The sequence below is a fragment of the Anticarsia gemmatalis genome, chromosome 1, assembly GCF_050436995.1.
Source record: "Anticarsia gemmatalis isolate Benzon Research Colony breed Stoneville strain chromosome 1, ilAntGemm2 primary, whole genome shotgun sequence".
NCBI classification, from domain to species: Eukaryota; Metazoa; Arthropoda; class Insecta; order Lepidoptera; family Erebidae; genus Anticarsia; species Anticarsia gemmatalis.
The window spans coordinates 11,344,293-11,364,488 of NC_134745.1; the positions used below are offsets into that span (position 1 = coordinate 11,344,293).

The window sequence follows — 20,196 nt, forward strand, 5'->3', positions numbered from 1 at the left end:
TTGACAGTGTGAGTTATTTTACATGAAAATTATTTTTTTGAGATTAATATTTTGTTTAACTTTGTATAGTTTAGCTTAGATAGAATATTTTTTATTCGTTGTATACATATGTTCTTGAGTGAATAATAAACTAAAATATAACTAAATTAAAAAAAAAACCTCTCTTACAACTGCAAGATTTGGAAGTACAAGTGTTTATAATTTTTGGCGTCAACAATAAATTAAAATGTATAAAGCGCCTGATAGATATTTTTATATAGCATTTTTATTGTGCACATACACAACATATCGCTGTGTTTATATTTAAAACGCTGATAAAAAACTGAAGGTTAAAATGTTGAAACTTAATAAACGGTTTTAATTATTTTCTTATTGGTCTTTTTGATTTCGAAATCAGATGCAGAGCTCATGATGTTTATGGAAATTTCAAATATTGGTCTTCCAAGCATTCAAAATAATTTGCAGTATATTTTTTTTCCTTATATTAATCTTGAAGATAATAATTGATAAACAGATTTGAACACTATTTTTTGTTTGTAATGATCATTCTAGAAATTTCATTATTAAGACCATTTATTTGAAAGCATCTTGAGGTACTGCTAAGTGCAGTAATTAGTACCAAAACTAAGATAACAGTTCAATAAACTTTAATTAATTGTAAAAGAAAACATCAAGATTGATTCATTCATTAGCTTCTACGCGCAGCCACACATTATAACAAGTACGTGTAAAATTGCAGCTTGAAGGGCTTGTAGGGTCAGGCTACCACTCCCGGGCTCAGTGGTCGGTGCAGAGGTGGCCGGGACAGCCGGTGCATCTGCGCGCAGTCTGTCCTGGCTTCCGAAGGCCCGCTGGCCGGCGATCTCGAGAGAGTTTTCCGGCCATTGCACAAGGGGACATGTGGGGGGACGGTACCTGCGTGTTGGGGTGTCGTCCCACACTGTCGACGGGTTCATGTTATGGACAGCCGCGTCAAGGCTGCAGATGTGTGCCTGACCTCACCCGCTGTTCCCGCGACCTCAGCACTAAGCGGAGAGGAGGCAACACATTGATAGTTTAGTGGGAAGGCCTTTTTAGTGGGTACCCTTCTGGTTAGGAGGGCCCCACATACCCCTGCGCTACCCTGGGCGTAGGGTATACAATTTCATACATTCTCCAAGTCAAAAAAAAGGGTAGAAAAAGGGAAGACTACTCGACACTATATTCTACTCAAATGCCCGTCAACATTCATACTCATAACTCTTCTTGTAATATCTTTCTGCCCAGTAAGAAGTATAATTTAATAATTCCCTGATACAAGACACCAAACCTTTGTAGAATGTAAATCTTGTGTTATAGATGAAACAATTAAAATAACAATACTAACTCTAGAAATCTAAATACTGAAAAAGGGTACCCACCTACTAACGATGTCTGATGAGCTCCGAAATAAAATCACGCGCTTTTTATAAGATAATTATTGTTAAGCTAAAGCTAGTATTTTTTGATTATCTATGTACATAAAAAAACAATGATAATAAATGGGGTATCCCACAAAGTTATTTTGGATATTCATTCATAGTTTTAAGCGGATAGTATCATCACAATGACAATACTTTCGCTAATGGGTTTGCTCGTTATTTTTCCTGCAGCAAAATATTTTCTAGAAACAATCAAGCTAATTTTATTTGCTGGTTAATATTATATTCAAACCAGACTTGAAATAGTTTGTAATTCCTACATTGCAGAATAAATAAGAATATCTAGATTTAGTTTTGATTAAGACATTTCGAGTTTTCCTTCAGGTGGTTTGACATCCAATAATTTTAGTTTTCTCTAAAAACATGGCTTTACTGTATGTTTTGCGAAAGAAGAAGTACCTTAATTTCTTATCGTGGCATAAGGACAAGAAAAGAAAAATTCACTTTTTAATGGTCTTTTATGAATTCTAGAAAGACATTTTATAGCTCATCTACAAACAATCATTTGTAAAAAAGTGTATCAATTTCAAAATTATCATTATATTTTTTTTAGGAAAATAAATCGGATCATACGAAAGATTTCGACTTCTTAACCGTTTATGATAAACAGATAATGATTAATTTGATATTAGTTTGTATAAATACTGGTGATATTTGGGCATACTTCAACTTTCTGCACTAAAAGGTCACTAAACAAAATGCGTGTGCTAGCGCTGTTTGTTCTTTTCATAGCAGCTGCCTCAGGTATGTATCAATTATTCAATTTGATTTATCACTTTTGGATAAACTGTCTACTTCTGGATAAGTACCTATCGATAATTTCATTATATCCATTTTTTTTTTGTTTTTTTGTCACCATCTATTTGCGCAGTCTTTAATAACCATAGTTGAACCTTGTGTCAAAGTTCTAAAGCCAACCAAATGCTGTTGATATAATGGTTTAACGACCTTTAATGGTTTAACGTTATCGTTACGTTTATGCACTCGAAACACTGTTTTTTTTTAATACTTGTAGTACATAAGTAGTTATATAAATAACTAAGAAAAAAATATTCACACGTTTAATATTTCTAATAAATTACTAAGGCCTACCATGATAAAAATTAAATATATATATTTTAACTTTCAGCTGATGAATTCGCCAACAGAATATTTGGTGGAACCGAGACCACCATTCAAAATTATCCTGAAATGGTAGCTTTACTCTTCTCTGCCATGCAAATATCCTATTTTCAATTTTGTGGCGGCATCATCCTTAACCAAAGATCTGTACTGAGTGCCGCTCATTGCTTTGAGTAAGTTTAAATTATCTTACAAATCACCATGTTTCTATCCTAAAACGAAGATTCTACCTTTTTAAAAAAAAAAAAACTTTATATTATGGAAACGTCCTTTTTTACTTTCCATTTTAAAATCCCGGGAGAATAATTTCAAATGTAAATTTTACTCGTATTTTAAAACATTTATAAGTTTTTTTTAAGAAGTTTAGTATAATAGCATCTGAATGTTAAGTAACGTTATAATGTAATAAATTCCTTTATATTACTATATTTTTGTAGTTATCAATTCGATAAATTTTCTAATAATATTATTTATTTTAGCGACGACAGAGATCACACTGTTATGTGGCGTATGCGAGTAGGTTCAACTTTGGCGCACAGTGGAGGTGTGGTTCATAATACTGCCCAAATCATCATTCACGAGCAGTTCAATTCTTCTAGCATGGACTCTGATTTAGCGATTTTGCGTTCCGCTTCTGCGATTAGTTACGGCAGTGGAGTACAACCGGCAAGAATTGGAGCCTATTATGTCGAGGGTAACCAAGTTGTCTGGGCCTCAGGATGGGGTGTCACTGTAAGTATATACTGCATTATAGTGTGTGCTGAATACAGTTTATTTTTAACCCATTACTGTCCCACTGCAGGGCAAGGGTCTCCTCCCAAACGAGGGGGAAAGGGTTAGGCCTAGAGTCCACCACGCTGACTAAGTGCGGGTTGGGGACTTTGCATGCCTTCAATAAATATATTAAACAAATTTTAGGCATGCAAGGTTTCCTCACAATGTTTTCCTTTACCATTAAAGCAAGTGATCATTATTTCTAATACACACATGAGTAAAAATAGACGTAAAAAAATAAAAGTCATTGATGTGTTGCCTCGGATTCGAACCTGCGAACACTTGCGTGAGAGGTGCCAACTTAAACCACTCGGCTATCACTGCTTAATATAGTAGCATTGAATACTGTTATTTGTGCAAAAATAAATTTAATTTAATTCAACAGGAACAGTTCTTATTTGCCGAAGAGCTTCGTCATGTCCAAGTCTATAGCATCAGCCAGGACATCTGTCGTCAGCGTTATGGTGAATCAAGAATCACTGACAACATGTTGTGCTCCGGTGTACTCGACGTCGGTGGTCGTGACCAGTGTTCAGGTGACTCCGGCGGTCCTCTCTACCACAACGGTGTCGTAGTTGGTGTTTGCTCATGGGGTCCTGGGACTCTCCCAACTTGCGGTAATCCTCATTTTCCTGGTGTTAATGTACGTGTTTCCAGTTTTATTCTATGGATTCAAAATAACGCTTAAGATGTTATTTTGTTGCTTGTAATAAAGTTTTATGAAGAATTTTTTGTTATTTAATTCATCAAACCGACTAGTTCCCAATTAAAAAAGGCCGAATCTAGCATGTAATTAATATCAATACTCAATAAAAAATTGAAAGACCCAATTTTGTCGTAAAAAAATTGATAAAACGGTTTTGGCGGAGCAAATACACCAAACAAAAAGAAAAATCTAAACCTGAACGTATGTTCCTACCTTTTACTATCCTACTTTTACTGTTAGGCAAAGGTCCCTTTTAGAACGAGGGAGGGGATAGGCCTTGAGTCAACCACGTTGACCAAGTGCGGGTTGCAATTGTTTTTTTGCAGTGACAATAAAAGGGGACTTGAAAAATGTTGTTGAAATCCGAACAGTACCCCTAGAGTTCTAAGCCGTAGCACAAAGGATGTATTTATTCAATTTAATGAATTTTTTAACGTATCATCACAACGGTGATACGATAGTACTGTTTTTTTGTACTGCGTTCTCTCGACGAAAATTAGCAGATAGGGTATCGATTTATCAGCTTAGTAACTGAATCATACGCTTTGACAATAATATAATGTTTGGTGTCATTTCGATTAGGTATTTCCGAATAATATCTTTTTAATAAGGAAGCCATGATAAGCATATAGATTTTCAAGATTTCATGTAGATAGTGTAATGCATTCGCTTTTGGGTTTGCTTGCTGTTCTTATTTCTATAGAGTTTTCAAGGTCTCTTCCAGGTTTTTTTATAAGTATCCTTTAACATTTTATAGTACTAGATTATTCTGTTAGGTTCAAATGAATTTTATTCTTTTTGACACAAAGATTCTTGTATGAATAGATATATTTCCTACGTCTATAAAGTTACTTATATACTTACTTACACATATATACTCCCCTTAGGAAATAAACAAGCACACTTATTTTGACAAAGTAGAAAAAACAAGGAGAAGGTGACTGGGTCGTTTGGGCTACAGTATGGGGTTATACTGTGAGTACTGACTATCTACATCTTTGTCGTATTTTTGATGGAGTATATAAAGTGCGCGGGGGACTCCGATGGAACTCTCTACCACAATGGTGCCGTTGTTGGTGTCTGTTCATCGGGTAATGCTATACAATACTGTGGTCACCCACGCCAAACCCTGGTGTTAATGCACGTGTATCTGAATTTGTGCCGTGTATTCAAAGCATTACTTGAAATGGTATTTTATGGTGTGAAACAATTTTTTCTTACCTTAGAAGTAATTTCTTTTACCACATATATGTAAATAAAAATGAATCACCGACATGTATTTCCGCGCATAACTTTTCAGCAACTAAACTTAATTGGATTTCTTTTATATTTTGGAATGCAAATAACAGGATAAATCATATTATATTCGTACGCAGTCGGGCCACTCCGCTAGTACCAGACTTATAATAAAATAAATTTAACCCGCTTTTCCCTTAATGAGGGAGGGGTTAGGTCTTCAGTCCACCACGCTGGCCGCTTGCGGATTTGAGACTCTGCATTTCTTCAAGAACTGTTCTAAAGAACTCTCTGGTATGCACGGTTGCATCACGTTTTCCTACACCGTTGGAACAAACGATAATTATTTCTAATACACACATGACTTCGAAAAGTCTTTGGTGTGTTAACTCGGGTTCAAACCTGCAACCACTTGCGTGGGAGGTACCAACTTATATCACTCGGTTTTCACTGCTCATAATAAATGACATAAATATGTTGCTAAAAATTCTAAGTTACATACTGCATTGATTAAATTTAATAAAAACATAATACACAATAGTAGTCGGAAACATTTTTTATTATTCTATCCGAAAAAATCCTGATTACTCAAGCTGAGAGTCTAAACACCTATCTTCTACCGACTTACACGACTAACTGCGATAGCCTTCTGCGTTGTTGCGCACACCACTGGCGAAAAAATAGTGCCTATTCTTTCAGACTTGGATTAAAGATGTTATGTAGCAGTAACACCTGAATTCTTACTGATTTCATGGAATACTTGTTATCTTAATCTAATTCATATATTACTGAATCAGTATTGTTGGATCATTCATTAAAGGTATATAATATATCTCAATTTTAAGATAGTGTACTATCAGCTCATGTACTCCCCGATAAGATGTCTACGTCTTAGGCATCTTGGAATAATAACTTGATGCACTAGTTTTTTACGCAGATCTGCTTGCTTTCATATCATGTGACTCACATCAATAGGCAAGACTTAGTGCTTGTTCACGTTGGAACGCGCGGGCGCGGTGGCGGTCGCGAGCGTGGGGACGTGGCGATTTGTGTTCACGTTGGCCGCCAGGCGTTTGTTTCTAGCGACAAGCTCAAACTAGCTGAACTTACTTGACGTCGCGAGTGAATCGCGCCCGCCACCGCTAGTTCGACGTAAACACACACGAACATCATCACGCGTTTGATATTGCCGCGAGCGCGCAGCGCGGGAGCGCGGGTCGCGCGCGACACCGCTAGCTTGCCCGCTACTTAGACCGCGCGTACGGTTTGTACATGAACACTTGGGAACTACGCCATATGTTTGATATTTCGTGACCGATCATTTAAAAATTACCAATCTGGTAATTATAGGATAAACTTAGTCAAGTATTTCTTTTTTAATTTACTTATTGCTAAAGAATTTTTTTTTGAATAAAAATATCTTGGTTGAATCTACACATATTGGCCATTGACTGAATGTTACTTGAATCTTATTTATTCAGATTTGATATTTTTATATTACAGGAGTATTTTGTACTTGAGAGTCGTAACACCTAGGTTAATTTATAATGGTCAAATTGATGGTACAACTGTTAGAACAAAATAATTATAATTACGTATATACATACATATGCATATATGTAACGCCAAAGATAATTAGGATATTAATCCGTCTGTATCAAGCATTATCCGTTAAGATGATGATAACGAAATTGTTAGTATAAATACTGGTCACAGTTTAGCTACCGGTCAGCTTCTTACAGTCTCTGGATAGAACGGCAAAATGCGTGCTCTAGCGTTGTTGGTACTTTGCGTGGCAGCTGCCTCAGGTATGTATCTTTTTAAGATTATTTTCTTACATCAGACAGTTTCCAAAAAAAAATATTGGTCTACATAATTTGCATCAATGTCTGTAATATCATAAATCTAGAGGTCATCTGAGCAATCTAAGGAATGTAAAATGATATTTTTGCTAGAAGATTCTTTAACCTGTGTATTTGGTGATCTTAAATCTGTTGTCTATTTGGCTACATCTGATGTCAGCTACATTTGGTTTGGTTCTAGCTAATTTGAGTTTTAATAAAAATATGATCTGATTGATTGAAATTTCGTGTTATTTTTCAGCCGATGAATTCGGTAACAGAATTATTGGTGGCTCCGTCACCAGCATTCGCAACTACCCTCAAATGGCTGGTTTGATGTACGCCGCCAATCAAGTGAACTTCAGACAGGGCTGTGGTGGTGCTATCGTTAACCAAAGATCAATCCTTACTGCTGCTCACTGCTTTGAGTAAGTTTATAAAAGATTTATGTCTTATACATTCGGTATCTCCATAAAATTCTTTTCGTAACTAGAATATTCGGTTTTATGTAAACTATGTCCAATAACAAATAAAGCCAAAATACGTACGTCTTCCTTTCAGAACACAAGTAATAATACGATATAAATATATAAAATATCACGCATATTGTTCTTATCGTAGCAGAAGCACTTCCTTCCCCCTCTTCAATTAAAATCAACAAAATACCGAAACTAATTGTCATATCTCTATCGTTCTATGAATTTGAATTATCTAATCAATATATTTCGTCTTACAGCGGCGTGAGGAACAACATCGGAAGATGGCGCTCCCGTGTCGGTTCAGACTTCGCCCACAGTGGTGGCTCAGTGTTCAACAGTGCCCAAATCATCATCCACCCTAGCTATAACGCCGCAAACTTGGATGCTGATGTCGCTATTCTGCGCGTCTCTGGCACCATCAGCTACGGCACCAATGTCCAACCCGCAAGCATTGCTGGCAGCAACTACAACTTGGGAGACAACCAGGTCGTATGGGCTACAGGATGGGGAACGACTGTAAGTACTATATAATCTACACTACTTAAATCAAAATCCCTACAGTCCTATAAAAAAGACGAATTCAAAGAAATGCGAAGTATCACAATCGTAATTTGAGATTTTATCTCCAATCAAAAGTATGTTACGACGTCACCGATAGAATACTTGGCTGAGAAAAAAATACGCTCCTAATACCAACTCATTTTATTTCAACAGGAATTAGGATCACCCTCTGAGCAACTCCGTCACGTTCAAATCTGGACCGTCAACCAGGCCGTCTGCCGTCAGCGTTACGGTGCATCAAGAATCACCGACAACATGCTGTGCTCCGGCTGGCTCGACGTCGGTGGTCGCGACCAGTGCCAGGGTGACTCCGGCGGTCCTCTCTACCACAACGGTGTTGTCGTTGGTGTCTGCTCATGGGGCTGGGGCTGTGCCGATCCCAGATATCCCGGTGTTAATGCACGTGTTTCCCGTTTTACTTCTTGGATCCAGTCTAACGCTTAAGTCATCTGTTATGTAAAATAAAAGGCTTAATGTTATATACTTATTTTTATTATAATTTGCTTATTCAATTTATAGCCCAGTAACTGTACTTACACTTTTTTATAATTATAGTCTAAGGTAACTATCGACTAATTTTACATAAATTACTGATCTTCGCTTCTGTCGGTATGTAAGAACGAATTTTGTTAGGTAACTTAAAATGGCAAAGGCTTGCTAATCCATAGTACCTAGACCGTAAGAAAACAATGAAAGATTTGATAACCGTACGAGGACTTTTACAAACAAAGCATATAGAATTATATACAGGGTGTGGCGTAAATAATGGATAATCCTTTACCAGCGGATGGGCGACAACCCAACTGATCTAAATATCAAAATTTACCTCTGGCACAAGTATCATAGTTTTTGAGATTTTGGCCACTTTGTGTATTTTTTAAGAAAGTGATTTAAACTCGTTCTTTTTAATGCTGTGATCACAATTTGAGGCTTTTTTTAAATCGGTTTTTTGCAAATAAATCCTGAATAGATGTGCTATTGAATCTACAATCTTGTTTTGTTATTACTACTTGTTTTTTATTTAAATTATGCATTCAAAGTTGAATTTTATAATCTTTAACAACATTTGTGCAACTTTGAGCACTTGTGGTGAAAAAAAAATGTATGGTGGCCCACGCCATAAATAATTTCTAAATTTTATTAGAATTCTAAATTGGTATAACATGCAGCATTAATACCGATTATTGTCAAAATATTACAAAGAACTTAAATTATTAACACTTTCGCCGGTCGACTAATTTTATTTTATCAACGCGTTTAAGCTAAGTTTGCTTTCAAATATTCATGTATACTAGTGGTCGCCCAATAGTCGAAACTCGACTATAATCAATTTAAATTATAAGTTATTTAATATGAAAATTTATGAAATTCAGTAAGACCTCAATAATTAAACATACTAGGGCACTCAGAAAGTTTTGCGAATAACAGTTCTTTTGTATGAGACAGTGTCAGGTTACAATTTGTTTAAAAAATACATTATTTACGAGTATAAATTCATAAGCTCCATATTACATTTTTTATCAAAATTTTATTTTTAGCAAAAATTAATTACCATGTCTCACTAAGAAATGAAACTGCCTGGAGAACATTTCGGGGCGATAGAATTTCACGATTTCAAACGTGGCTCAGAACTAGAAGAATCGGTTTACTGACTTCAAACTAGGTTTATGGATTAAGGACCTTTTGAGAAATGTGCGAAAACTATTTTTTTGAAAATTAAGAGAATTTGGCATACTTTAGCCACTAAAGAAAATATAGTCGTCTTTTGCCGGTTATTGTGGAAAGAAACGTGTCACTAGTAAAACATGCAATTTTATTTCATGGGCAAATTAGGTATGGAGAAACTGAAAATATATTGTAATTCATTCAGGAAGCTTTTTGGGGAATTTTCTCGAGTACCTTTGCATAAGAGGAATTTTTTGCGCTAGGTGCCGCGAAATCTGACTAATGCCTGGAAGGAGACTCGTGGGGAATAGTGATTTGTTTTGATAAGTAAGTTTAATTCAGGCTTATCTTGGCTCGTTTTTAAGCACTAGGATAGTTGATTGACTGAAATCTATACTAATATTATAAAGCTGAAGAGATTGTTTGCTTGTTTGTTTGTTTGAACGCGCTTATCTCAGAAACTACTGGTCCGATTTGAAAAATTATTCAGTGTGAGATAGCACGTTTATCGAGGAAGGCTATAGGCTATATATCATCACGCTACGACTAAAAGGAGCAGAGTACTGGTAAAAAATGTTACAAAAACGGGGAAAATATGACAAATTCTCTCTTATGTGACGCAAGCGAAGTTGCGCGGGTCAGCTAGTATAGTAATACAGTTTAGAAACAAAAACCCAGTCGATAGTTAGACTGTTTCAAAATGAGCCAAATGACACAAAGTTTAAGCGATCGAGAAGCTAAGGAAATACTTTAGTCCCTAGTTTATACACTATAAAAGGGTAAATGGTCTTTGTTTCTTCAGAAAAATAATAACAGTATTCAAGTACTTCAGTACAGTACCAAACAATATCCAGAACTTATTATTTCTATCAGCAAATATCTAAAATCAACAATCATGTACGGCACTCCCCAAACTGCCGGTTTAATACCCGAGCGCTTGTCGATTGAATCAAATGACTAGGGAGTCATTTGATTCAATCGACAAGCGCAATCGACGCAATCGACGACCACAGATTCAGACTAGTGTAGTTCAGGGGAACTACACTAGTCTGAATCTGTGGTCGTTCTTATGATAGCACTAATAAGGTACCGAGTGACTTGTTTTCACTACACAAATAAAAAAAATAATCTCAAAAAAAATTCATTTCCATCGCTTGAAGATACGCTAGAGGCCTTCAAATAGGCTAAGGAGAAGGGGTCTAAGAAGTATTAGGAAAAGTTTTTCAAAAAATGGTTTACTTGCACGAAACTTCGCATATAAACAGTAGCAAAGAGATGCTTAAAAAGATAGAATAAAAAATATATACACTGTAGAACACTTTTTTTAAGTTTCGCAAAACTTTCTGAGTGTCCCATGTAAGTTATTTAATATGAAAATTTATGAAATTCAGTAAGACCTCAAGTAAACATAAAAGACGGCACTCCATGTCTATATCGGTGCTTTATGTATATAGACAAATGTCAAATGCGTGGGAGTGTGTGCAATGTTTTATTTATTGATTTAATGTACATTATTAGCAACATTATCTATACTAATATTATAAAGCTGAAGAGTTTGTTTGTTTGTTTGTTTGAACGCGCTAATCTCAGGAAATACAGGTCCGATTTGAAAAATTCTTTCAGTGTTAGATAGTCCATTTATCGAGGAAGGCTATAGGCTATATATCATCGCGCTACAGCCAATAGAAGCAGAGTAGCAGTAAAAAATGTTACAAAAACTGGGAAAATTTTAAACCATTCTCTCTTATGTGACGCAAGCGAAGTTGCGCGGGTCAGCTAGTTAAAAAATATTAGCGTTCTCTACTCCTCCTACACATAGACTGTAAGTGTGCCAAATTTCACACTTCTGCGTCCGCACGTTTTTCGTAAAAAGGGATCCTAAGTTTTTGCTTCTCGTAGTAATATATAGATAATAAAATTAGATATGTAATAATATATCTTATGATCTTAATAGGATTTGAGCTATAAGTACCTTGACCATATTTTATCACAATTTACTGATTACACGACACAAACACGTTGGAGCAAAATCATCTTAAATAATAACTTTAATAACATTCTATGTGATCAGCAATCTATAGATTTAATATCAAGAAATTAGGCCGTAATTTCTTTAAACACCATTCCATTTGCAGTCTATTTGCTGTTTTTTGTTTTGTATTTCTTGATAAAGAGATAGTCGAGTGGTCATTCCATAGATGGGTGACCGCATAGTGGTATTTGAACTGGGCGTCTCCGTGCTTCGGAGGGCACGAAAAAAGTCGGTCCCGGTTGCTGTCTACAAAGATAACGGTCGTTAAGCCACGTCAAAGGCCTCTCGGGTGGCTTGAACAACTTTGACACTAGGTTGACCACCAACCATACGACAAACAAACAACAAACACTTGTTTTACCAGTAAACGAAAATATAACGAAAAATGTTTTAGAGTCTTTGGAGAATTGCTAGATTCCTAAAATCGCATTTGCCCAGTGCGTGGTGAATACATGGCTAAGATCTCTTCTGCCCGAAATTCGAATGAAATGGACAAGTTTTATTGTATGCGTTTATGTTATTATTAATTCGAATTAAATTATTTTAAGCTTAATAAAACGACGTACCTTTCAGCTGAGGCACCACGCGTAAGTGATACAACATTATGGATATCTCTATTTAAAGACAATATGAGCAATACTTTTTAACTTTAATAAAGAATTACGTTATCGATTCCATTGAGAATTATTCTGATAAACGATCACGAGGAAATGTGGAAATAAACTCTACTTGGGGTATTCCAATTAGCTACAGATATCAATGGCACACTAGTTTTTACACGCTGGTTTGCCTACCTATGTATTTTTTCACTCACTTTTCTTTGACCGTCTTTTCTATATCGATTTTTAGCAAAGTGCGGAATTAATTACGATTTGTATTCAAAAGAAAATTACTAACAATTCCGGTGTCGGTGATCACAAAACATTTAGTTAGATTGCTAAGTTGAGAAGTACCAACTGATTTGTCACGAAATTTTCTAAATGTGGATATTAAGCATTATATGGCACCGTCATTCAAATCGGTGAAAGTATATTTTGATAAACCGTCCCTACACTTTTGGTTATACTTAATAGGCGTACAGTTTTAAGGTTACCATATAACGTGAAAGTTTTCGTACATATATTTTTTTAAAGTAACGCACCTGGTCCTATGTACGGCGGTGAACCACTAGGGGCAGAAAATGTTAAAGAAATAAATTTGGGGAAGCAGCGTATTATTAATGATGGCACACACAACAAACACTATCATATTTAATATTAATGATATATTATGAATTATATTTTTATTCATCGTAAATGGTAGTACAATTTTAATCCGGAAGATCCGATAAATTGATGGTGACTAATTTGTAAGTATATATATACAGGTAAATGAAAGACAGTAAGTATCTTTTTGCAGTCTTTGGACAGAACGGCAAAATGCGTGCACTAGTGTTCTTGGTTCTTTGCGTGATAGCTGCCTCAGGTATGTATCTTTTTTATATCATCTTCATAAATCTAAATTTTTTATAAAAAATATTAATTCCAAATTACAGTAAAGGCGAGGATTTGCGTAATTAAATAGCCTTATTTACCTAAACCGTCGTTTTGATCTTTCATCTAGCGTATCCTATTTCAATTTGAACACAGCTAACAACCTTTGATGCAATTGGATAGACTAAATAGAATACGCTATCATCGTGACTAGAAAATATGAGAAATATATTTTAAAAAAATCTCCTATTTTCAGCTGATGAAGCTAGCAGCAGAATCATGGGTGGTTCCATCACCAGTATTCGCAACTATCCCGAAATGGTTGCTTTACTCCACGCCAGGAACCAAGCTAACCACAGACAGTTTTGCGGTGGCATGATCATTACCCAGAGATCTATTTTAACTGCTGCACATTGCTTTGAGTAAGTGCAAATAACGTTTTTTAATCGAATATATATTTTCTACGATAACTTGCTATGAACGCGTACGCTTCGAGAAATTTGGAAACTTCCTTGATCTGCGCTCCTAGCACATTTTATAAGAACATTTTTTTCTAAAATATTTTTTTAAATTGACATACTTACGTTACTTAAGAGTGACGACAGAAGGAAACCGCACTAAAATATGTAAATTGAAAATATATTATTATATATAGAGGCATTGCACAGAAACGGCGTAATATGAAGGAACAAGACAGGCATCAGCGGCATTAAGAAATTTTGAAAGATCTAATTCATGATATTTAATTTTAGACGTAAAATACGGAATAATTACATTTATTATTACTTAATACAGAAGCGATACAATAGTACACAGTGTAGATAGTTCCTGCAGTGGCCACGTATGGCGTTGGTAGAGATTTTGATAAGCGCTAGAGTGAATAAGCCACGACAGATTGCAAGCTTAGACCACCACCAGTGCGTCAGTACCGCGCCTTTGCCTTAGCTATTTGTCATATCTAAAAGATACTAAAAATCCGTCTTTACGTTTCGCAATATACTTTTTTTAGATTACTAAGGTTATGTAAGTATTGCAATTAATGCTATTTTAAATATTATTATGGCAAATTCTTGTCACCTTGTCTCTCTGCCACGGCTTTGCTTAAAGATACGAGACACGATGTCGGTACACGGGTAGACTAGTGTGACAATCGTGTTTTTATGTTTTGATTAGGACGTCGCAACATGCTATAATCTAATAAACTAATTTGCTTTTCAGTGATGGCAGGCATGTCCCTGCCATGTGGCGTATGCGAGTAGGCTCTGACTATGCAAACAGCGGAGGCACAGTGCTCGTCGTTGCCCAAATGAAAATACACCCAAGATATGATAGAAGGAATTACGATTCAGATCTTGCAATTTTGCGCTCAACTACTAACATTCGTTATGGCCCTGGTGTTCAACCAGCAACACTTGCTAGCTACAATGTAGCTGATAACCAGATCGTGTATGCTACTGGTTGGGGTCGTACTGTAAGTATAGTCTATTATATAATGATAATGATCTTAATTAAAATCGTAATATTTTCTAATGTTAATTACGTCATAATCAGACAAGGTCATAAAAATGGCATACCGAGGGGGGCTTACACTCAACAGTGGGTAGAAATGGGCTTAACAAATAGATAGATTACATAATGGGATACGGGATTTATCGCGAATATGCATTTTAACCATGGAATGCCTAACGTGCGGCGCAGTTTACACTGACTATGGTCGCAGACTAAATGGCAAGCCAATTTAATAAGTGTCTTAGCGTTAATTCCTGTTAAATCAATTACAAGTATTAACTTTTACACTGAAATTAATCAGATTATTTTATTGCAACAGGAATTTGGTGCAAGCTCGGAACAGCTTCGTCAAGTTCAAATTTGGACTATCAATCAGGCAGTCTGTCGCCAGCGTCACCCAAGAATTACTGACAACATGCTGTGCTCCGGCTGGCTCAACGTCGGTGGTCGTGACCAGTGCGATGGTGACGCCGGCGGTCCTCTCTACCACAACCGCTATGTGGTTGGTGTTACTTCGTGGGGTGTTTATTGTGCCGATCCTTATTACCCCGGAGTTAATGTACGTGTTTCCCGTTTTGTTACATGGATTCGAAACAACGCTTAAAATGTATTGAATGAGTGAAATAAAAATGTTATAATAAATATATGTTGCAATATTTATAATCGATCTTTTATAAGCCTATGTCCAAAACCTGCCAACAATTAATTATAAAAGTTTGCTAAAAAAATATAAAATCATGTTTCTGCTCTTAGGTAGTCAAATCTTAAATTAAATAAAATAGAAGAAAAACGATTATGGCTCAACAAATTTATTGAAATTAGAAGAAATAGATACTTGCATTTATTATAAAAGATGCACAAAAAGAAGTTACACATTTTCACTATTGGCCTTTAGTGTGGTTGTTTTACTTTTACGTCACACTTTTTGCTATATACGGAATTGACTAATTAATAAACGAATACTGTTAATAATCAATAATAAAATATAATATAAATAACGATTACCTCGTTATTTTGACGCAAGTGGATTTTATTGTATTTCTACTATTTCATATTTCTTCACCGTTACTGTTTTTTGGCGAAGTTAGGCCGTCGTGGCACGGAGCGTTTATGTAAACGGCCTAATCTGAATCTTGCCTTTACCGTAAGTAGATAGCAAAAAATAAACTATTCGAAATATTGTCAAATGATAACGAACTGAGCTGGTGACAGTCACGATACCTGGAGTCCCTGGTGGCTGGTAACGCTTACTTTGCTCTTCCAGTTATGATTGATGATTTAATTTCACTTTTAAATGTGTAATTTAAGAAAGCTTATTAGATAAATGTTTTTAGAGAAAACTTATTGAATGAGGTATAAGTGACTAATACCCGGTTTCTGAGGCACATTTAGCGGTAGTTTAACTATTCAAACTATCATGTTTTTATTATATGGGCTTAAGCATAATTGAATATAGTAACTACCCCTAAATGTACCTCAGAAACCGAGGTCCTCAAAGTACGAGCTTTTGCCCTACGATAGAATTATAAACCAAATTAAGGAAATAAAAAAACTGAACTTAACTTTTAGTAAAAATCATGTGACACCAAGGTTGACCATCAAATATTTTCCAAGTAACTAGTGATCAAATACTATGCTACGTGTGAGGTCCCGAATTTTACAACAATCTAAGCTATACTAAAATATATCTTTCAACTTTGCTTAAGATTGACAATATCAGTTGGAATTTCCTGAACCCTGATAATAAAGAATAATTGACAATTATAAACATGATTTGGGATATTCCAGTTCACCATAGATAGTGTAGAATGCTAGTATTACGCGCAGGTCCGCCTGCCTAGGTATTGACATTTTTGGTACTTTTAAAACTGTTAATGTAAACTATACCCGTAGGTACTTTAGCCAACAAAAATTGTGAGTAACCGTAAAAAAGTGGTTGCCAAAAGATAGTTAGCACAAACGAGATTTGTTCAAACGTAGATGTCGGGATGATCTAGACAATTTTTGGAATTGCTGGCCATAACACAAAAACTATAGAACTATTGAAGACTCGGGAGCAAGTGCTTCGTTACTGGTGGGCTCCGTGGCGCAGTGGTTTAGGTCACCACACCAACACCCCTGCGGCAGGAGGTCGTGGGTTCGATACCCACACGGAGCAATTATTTGTGCAACCCACAAATAATTGTTTCGGGTCTGGTTGTGCTTTGTGTCCATTGTTTATATGTTTGTAAAAGTCCAATTCTTACACAATACACAAGAGCAATTCTTAGTGCGGGAGTTGTATTTAAAAAAAAAACAGACTAAAGAAAAAAAAGAATATACTGCTTAATGATATTGCTTGACAAAATCGAAGAAAGTCTTTCAAAATATGTCTTGGAGTTAGAGCAAGTCAATGAATTGGGATGTACAGAAAAATCTATTTATGCTACATTTGAATATAAATAAAATAATCTTATATCGTAAATAATTGTTTCAATTGTAATCCGCAAGATTATCTGATAAGTTAATTGAAACTTAATTGTTAGTATAAATACAGCTGGTTGTTAGAGAATGGTCATCTTCTGAAGGATTCTGACAGAACGGCAAAATGCGTGCTCTAGCGTTGTTGGTGCTTTGTGTGGCAGCTGTCTCAGGTATGTATCATAATTTGAACCAAAGATCTTACTTTCAATCATTTGCATCTTACAATATTCTAAGAAGACTTTGAAATTTTGATCTTAATTTCATAAAAATAACCCGTTCTATTACATCCACTGCTCTGGCCAAGAACGGTTTGGGGACTTTGCATTGAATTTTAAAAATAATGATTACGTAAAATTGGTCTTTTGGAGCAACAACGGTTCTAAGGTTTTGTGTTTTTATAAGACATTCAAACAGAATCTAATGATGAAGAAACTATTGAAACTATTTTGAAATAAGAAGAAATATTTAAAAATATCTATATTTTCTTTCAAATTATTTTGGATTTATTTACTGCTTTTGGATATGAATTCTTTATATAAAATATAAAATCACTTTGCACTGCATTTAAAATCAACTATGTGAAATACAGTATAAATAAAAATTTTATTCTTATTTTCAGCTCAAGAATTCGGTAACAGAATCGTTGGTGGTTCTGTCACCAGCATTCGTAACTACCCTGAAATGGTAGCTTTGCTCTATGCTGCAAATCAATTCAATCATAGACAAGTATGTGGCGGCATCATCCTTAACCAAAGATCAGTGCTTACTGCTAACCACTGTTTCGAGTAAGTATAATATTTTTTTATAGCTGTTAAAGTTTGAGCCAACTGGATTATCTGGGTTAATTAGAAAATTTTATAGAAATCCGTTCGGTAGTTTTCGTTTGGTTGAGTAACAATCATCTATGCAAACACAAAAACATTAAAATTTTCGCATTTGAAATATTATAAGTAAGAAGTATGTTTTCATTTCCGCCCGACCAGCCAGCAGGCTTAGGATACGGTTAGTGTTTGAAATAAACCTAGTAATATAACGCTCTAATCAAATTGTTTCTGATTTTCAGTGAGGGCAGGCATCTTACTGGCATGTGGCGGCTGCGCATTGGCTCTGATTTCGCCAACAGCGGTGGTGTAGTTCTTGGTGTAGCCTCTATCCTGAGGCACCCCAATTATGTCGAATGGAATTCTGACTCTGATATAGCAATTATGCGCACTGCTTCCTCCATTAATTATGGTGTTGGAATCCAACCGGCATCAATTGCTGGCTCCAACTACAATCTTGCTGACAACCAGGTTGTCTGGGCTTCCGGATGGGGAAGGACTGTAAGCATAACAATTATTTTTTTTCCTTTGAACACCTAATACAGAAAGTAACGCGATGATGTGCTATTCGTTGACGTTGCATTTGATCCTAAAAATGGCAGGATAGTTATAAGCATGATTGTATTATGATTGCGTAAATCCTTACTCAGTACTTATAACTCTTACTGCTCTTTTGTAATAAAATCTTAATTAATTCAACAGGAACACGGAATATCATCTGAGCAGCTTCGTCACGTCCAAGTTTGGACTATCAATCAGGCCGTTTGTCGCCAGCGTTATGGCTCGTTGAGGCTTACTGACAACATGCTGTGCTCCGGCTGGCTCGACGTCGGTGGTCGCGACCAGTGCCAGGGTGACTCCGGCGGTCCTCTCTACCACAACCGCGTCGTCGTTGGTGTCTGCTCATGGGGCGATGGTTGTGCTCAAGCTCGTTTCCCTGGTGTCAACGTACGCGTGTCTCGTTTTGCTCAATGGATTCAAAATAATGCTTAAAAAGTATAAACAATAAAATATGAAAATTCAGTACCTACATTTTTTTATAGCTTGCATTTTTTTTTACCTTAGTTAGAATAGGATATTTTCAATATAATAAAACAGTGATAGCCGAGTGGTTTAAGTTGGCACCTCTCGCTCAAGTGGTCACAAGTTCAAACCCGAGGCATCACACCAATGACTTTTCAAAGTTATGAGTGAATCAGAATTATCACACGAAGGAAAACATCGTGATGAAACCTTGCATGCCTAAAAGTTTAATACATTTATTGAGGACACGCAAAGTCCCCAACCCGCACTTGGCCAACGTGGTGGACTCAAGGCCTAACTCCTCCCTAGTTTGGAAGGAGACCTTTGCCCTGCTGTGGAACAGTAATGGGTTAAAAAAGTTCTCAATACAGTTGTTGTTGTGTTGCTTTAAAATATCTTAAAACTTTCATTATTATCTTTCCTAATAACGTAACAATCCTACTTTTACATAAAAATTTAAAATTGACAATTTTATTCCAGCAAAATACAATAGCAGCAGTTGTGCTTCAAGGTACGATCAAATGTCCTATTCTACTCTATATAAATAAATAGTTTCAATTTAAATCAATTACCTGCAAAGTTAATTGTAAATACAGTTTATTTTTTCTACAATTGTTTGTTTGTCGTATGGTTAGTGTTCTACCTAGTGTCAAAGTTGTTCAAGCCGCCCGAGAGGCCTTTGACATGGCTTAACGACTGTTGTCTTAGCAGACCACAACCGGGATCGACTTTTTACGTGCCCTCCGAAGCACGGAGACGCCCAGCTCAAATACCACTATGCGGTTACCCATATGGAATGACCGCGCAAAAGGTTGCTTAACCCACAGATTGTTTACCGACCATTGACCGCAACTGGCTGTGGGCGCCTTAATAATCATAAGCGATAGCATTTGCGTAAACTGCAACTACGCAAAAAATGGCGCGGTCTTACACTAAAATACAAGACGTAGTAATTGACTAATTTGTCATTGGAATTACCATTTCTTATCAGGTCGATTAAAAATATCTTGATAACTGTTAATATGGATCCGT

At 35.9% G+C, this 20,196-nt stretch overlaps 4 protein-coding genes across 4 annotated transcripts; all 4 read left to right on the top strand.

The window, feature by feature from the left end:
• The first annotated feature begins 2,025 nt into the window (after nucleotides 1–2,025).
• On the top strand, nucleotides 2,026–4,224 carry LOC142975505 (trypsin CFT-1-like). The gene is made up of 3 exons (XM_076118414.1): nucleotides 2,026–2,755; nucleotides 3,062–3,383; nucleotides 3,688–4,224. The coding sequence occupies exons 1-3, from the start codon at nucleotides 2,652–2,654 to the stop codon at nucleotides 4,042–4,044; spliced, it is 783 nt and encodes a 260-aa protein (XP_075974529.1). The 5' UTR covers nucleotides 2,026–2,651; the 3' UTR covers nucleotides 4,045–4,224.
• Nucleotides 4,225–6,959: 2,735 nt separating this feature from the next.
• On the top strand, nucleotides 6,960–8,658 carry LOC142976375 (trypsin CFT-1-like). The gene is made up of 4 exons (XM_076119665.1): nucleotides 6,960–7,106; nucleotides 7,402–7,567; nucleotides 7,876–8,134; nucleotides 8,333–8,658. The coding sequence occupies exons 1-4, from the start codon at nucleotides 7,061–7,063 to the stop codon at nucleotides 8,621–8,623; spliced, it is 762 nt and encodes a 253-aa protein (XP_075975780.1). The 5' UTR covers nucleotides 6,960–7,060; the 3' UTR covers nucleotides 8,624–8,658.
• A 4,612-nt stretch (nucleotides 8,659–13,270) lies between these two features.
• LOC142976409 (trypsin, alkaline A-like) lies at nucleotides 13,271–15,531 on the top strand. The gene is made up of 4 exons (XM_076119746.1): nucleotides 13,271–13,340; nucleotides 13,605–13,770; nucleotides 14,567–14,819; nucleotides 15,177–15,531. Exons 1-4 carry the CDS (start codon nucleotides 13,295–13,297, stop codon nucleotides 15,459–15,461), a joined length of 750 nt encoding a protein of 249 aa, XP_075975861.1. The 5' UTR covers nucleotides 13,271–13,294; the 3' UTR covers nucleotides 15,462–15,531.
• Nucleotides 15,532–17,379: 1,848 nt separating this feature from the next.
• LOC142976380 (trypsin, alkaline C-like) lies at nucleotides 17,380–19,167 on the top strand. The gene is made up of 4 exons (XM_076119680.1): nucleotides 17,380–17,490; nucleotides 17,940–18,105; nucleotides 18,384–18,642; nucleotides 18,844–19,167. Exons 1-4 carry the CDS (start codon nucleotides 17,445–17,447, stop codon nucleotides 19,132–19,134), a joined length of 762 nt encoding a protein of 253 aa, XP_075975795.1. The 5' UTR covers nucleotides 17,380–17,444; the 3' UTR covers nucleotides 19,135–19,167.
• Nucleotides 19,168–20,196: the final 1,029 nt, after the last annotated feature.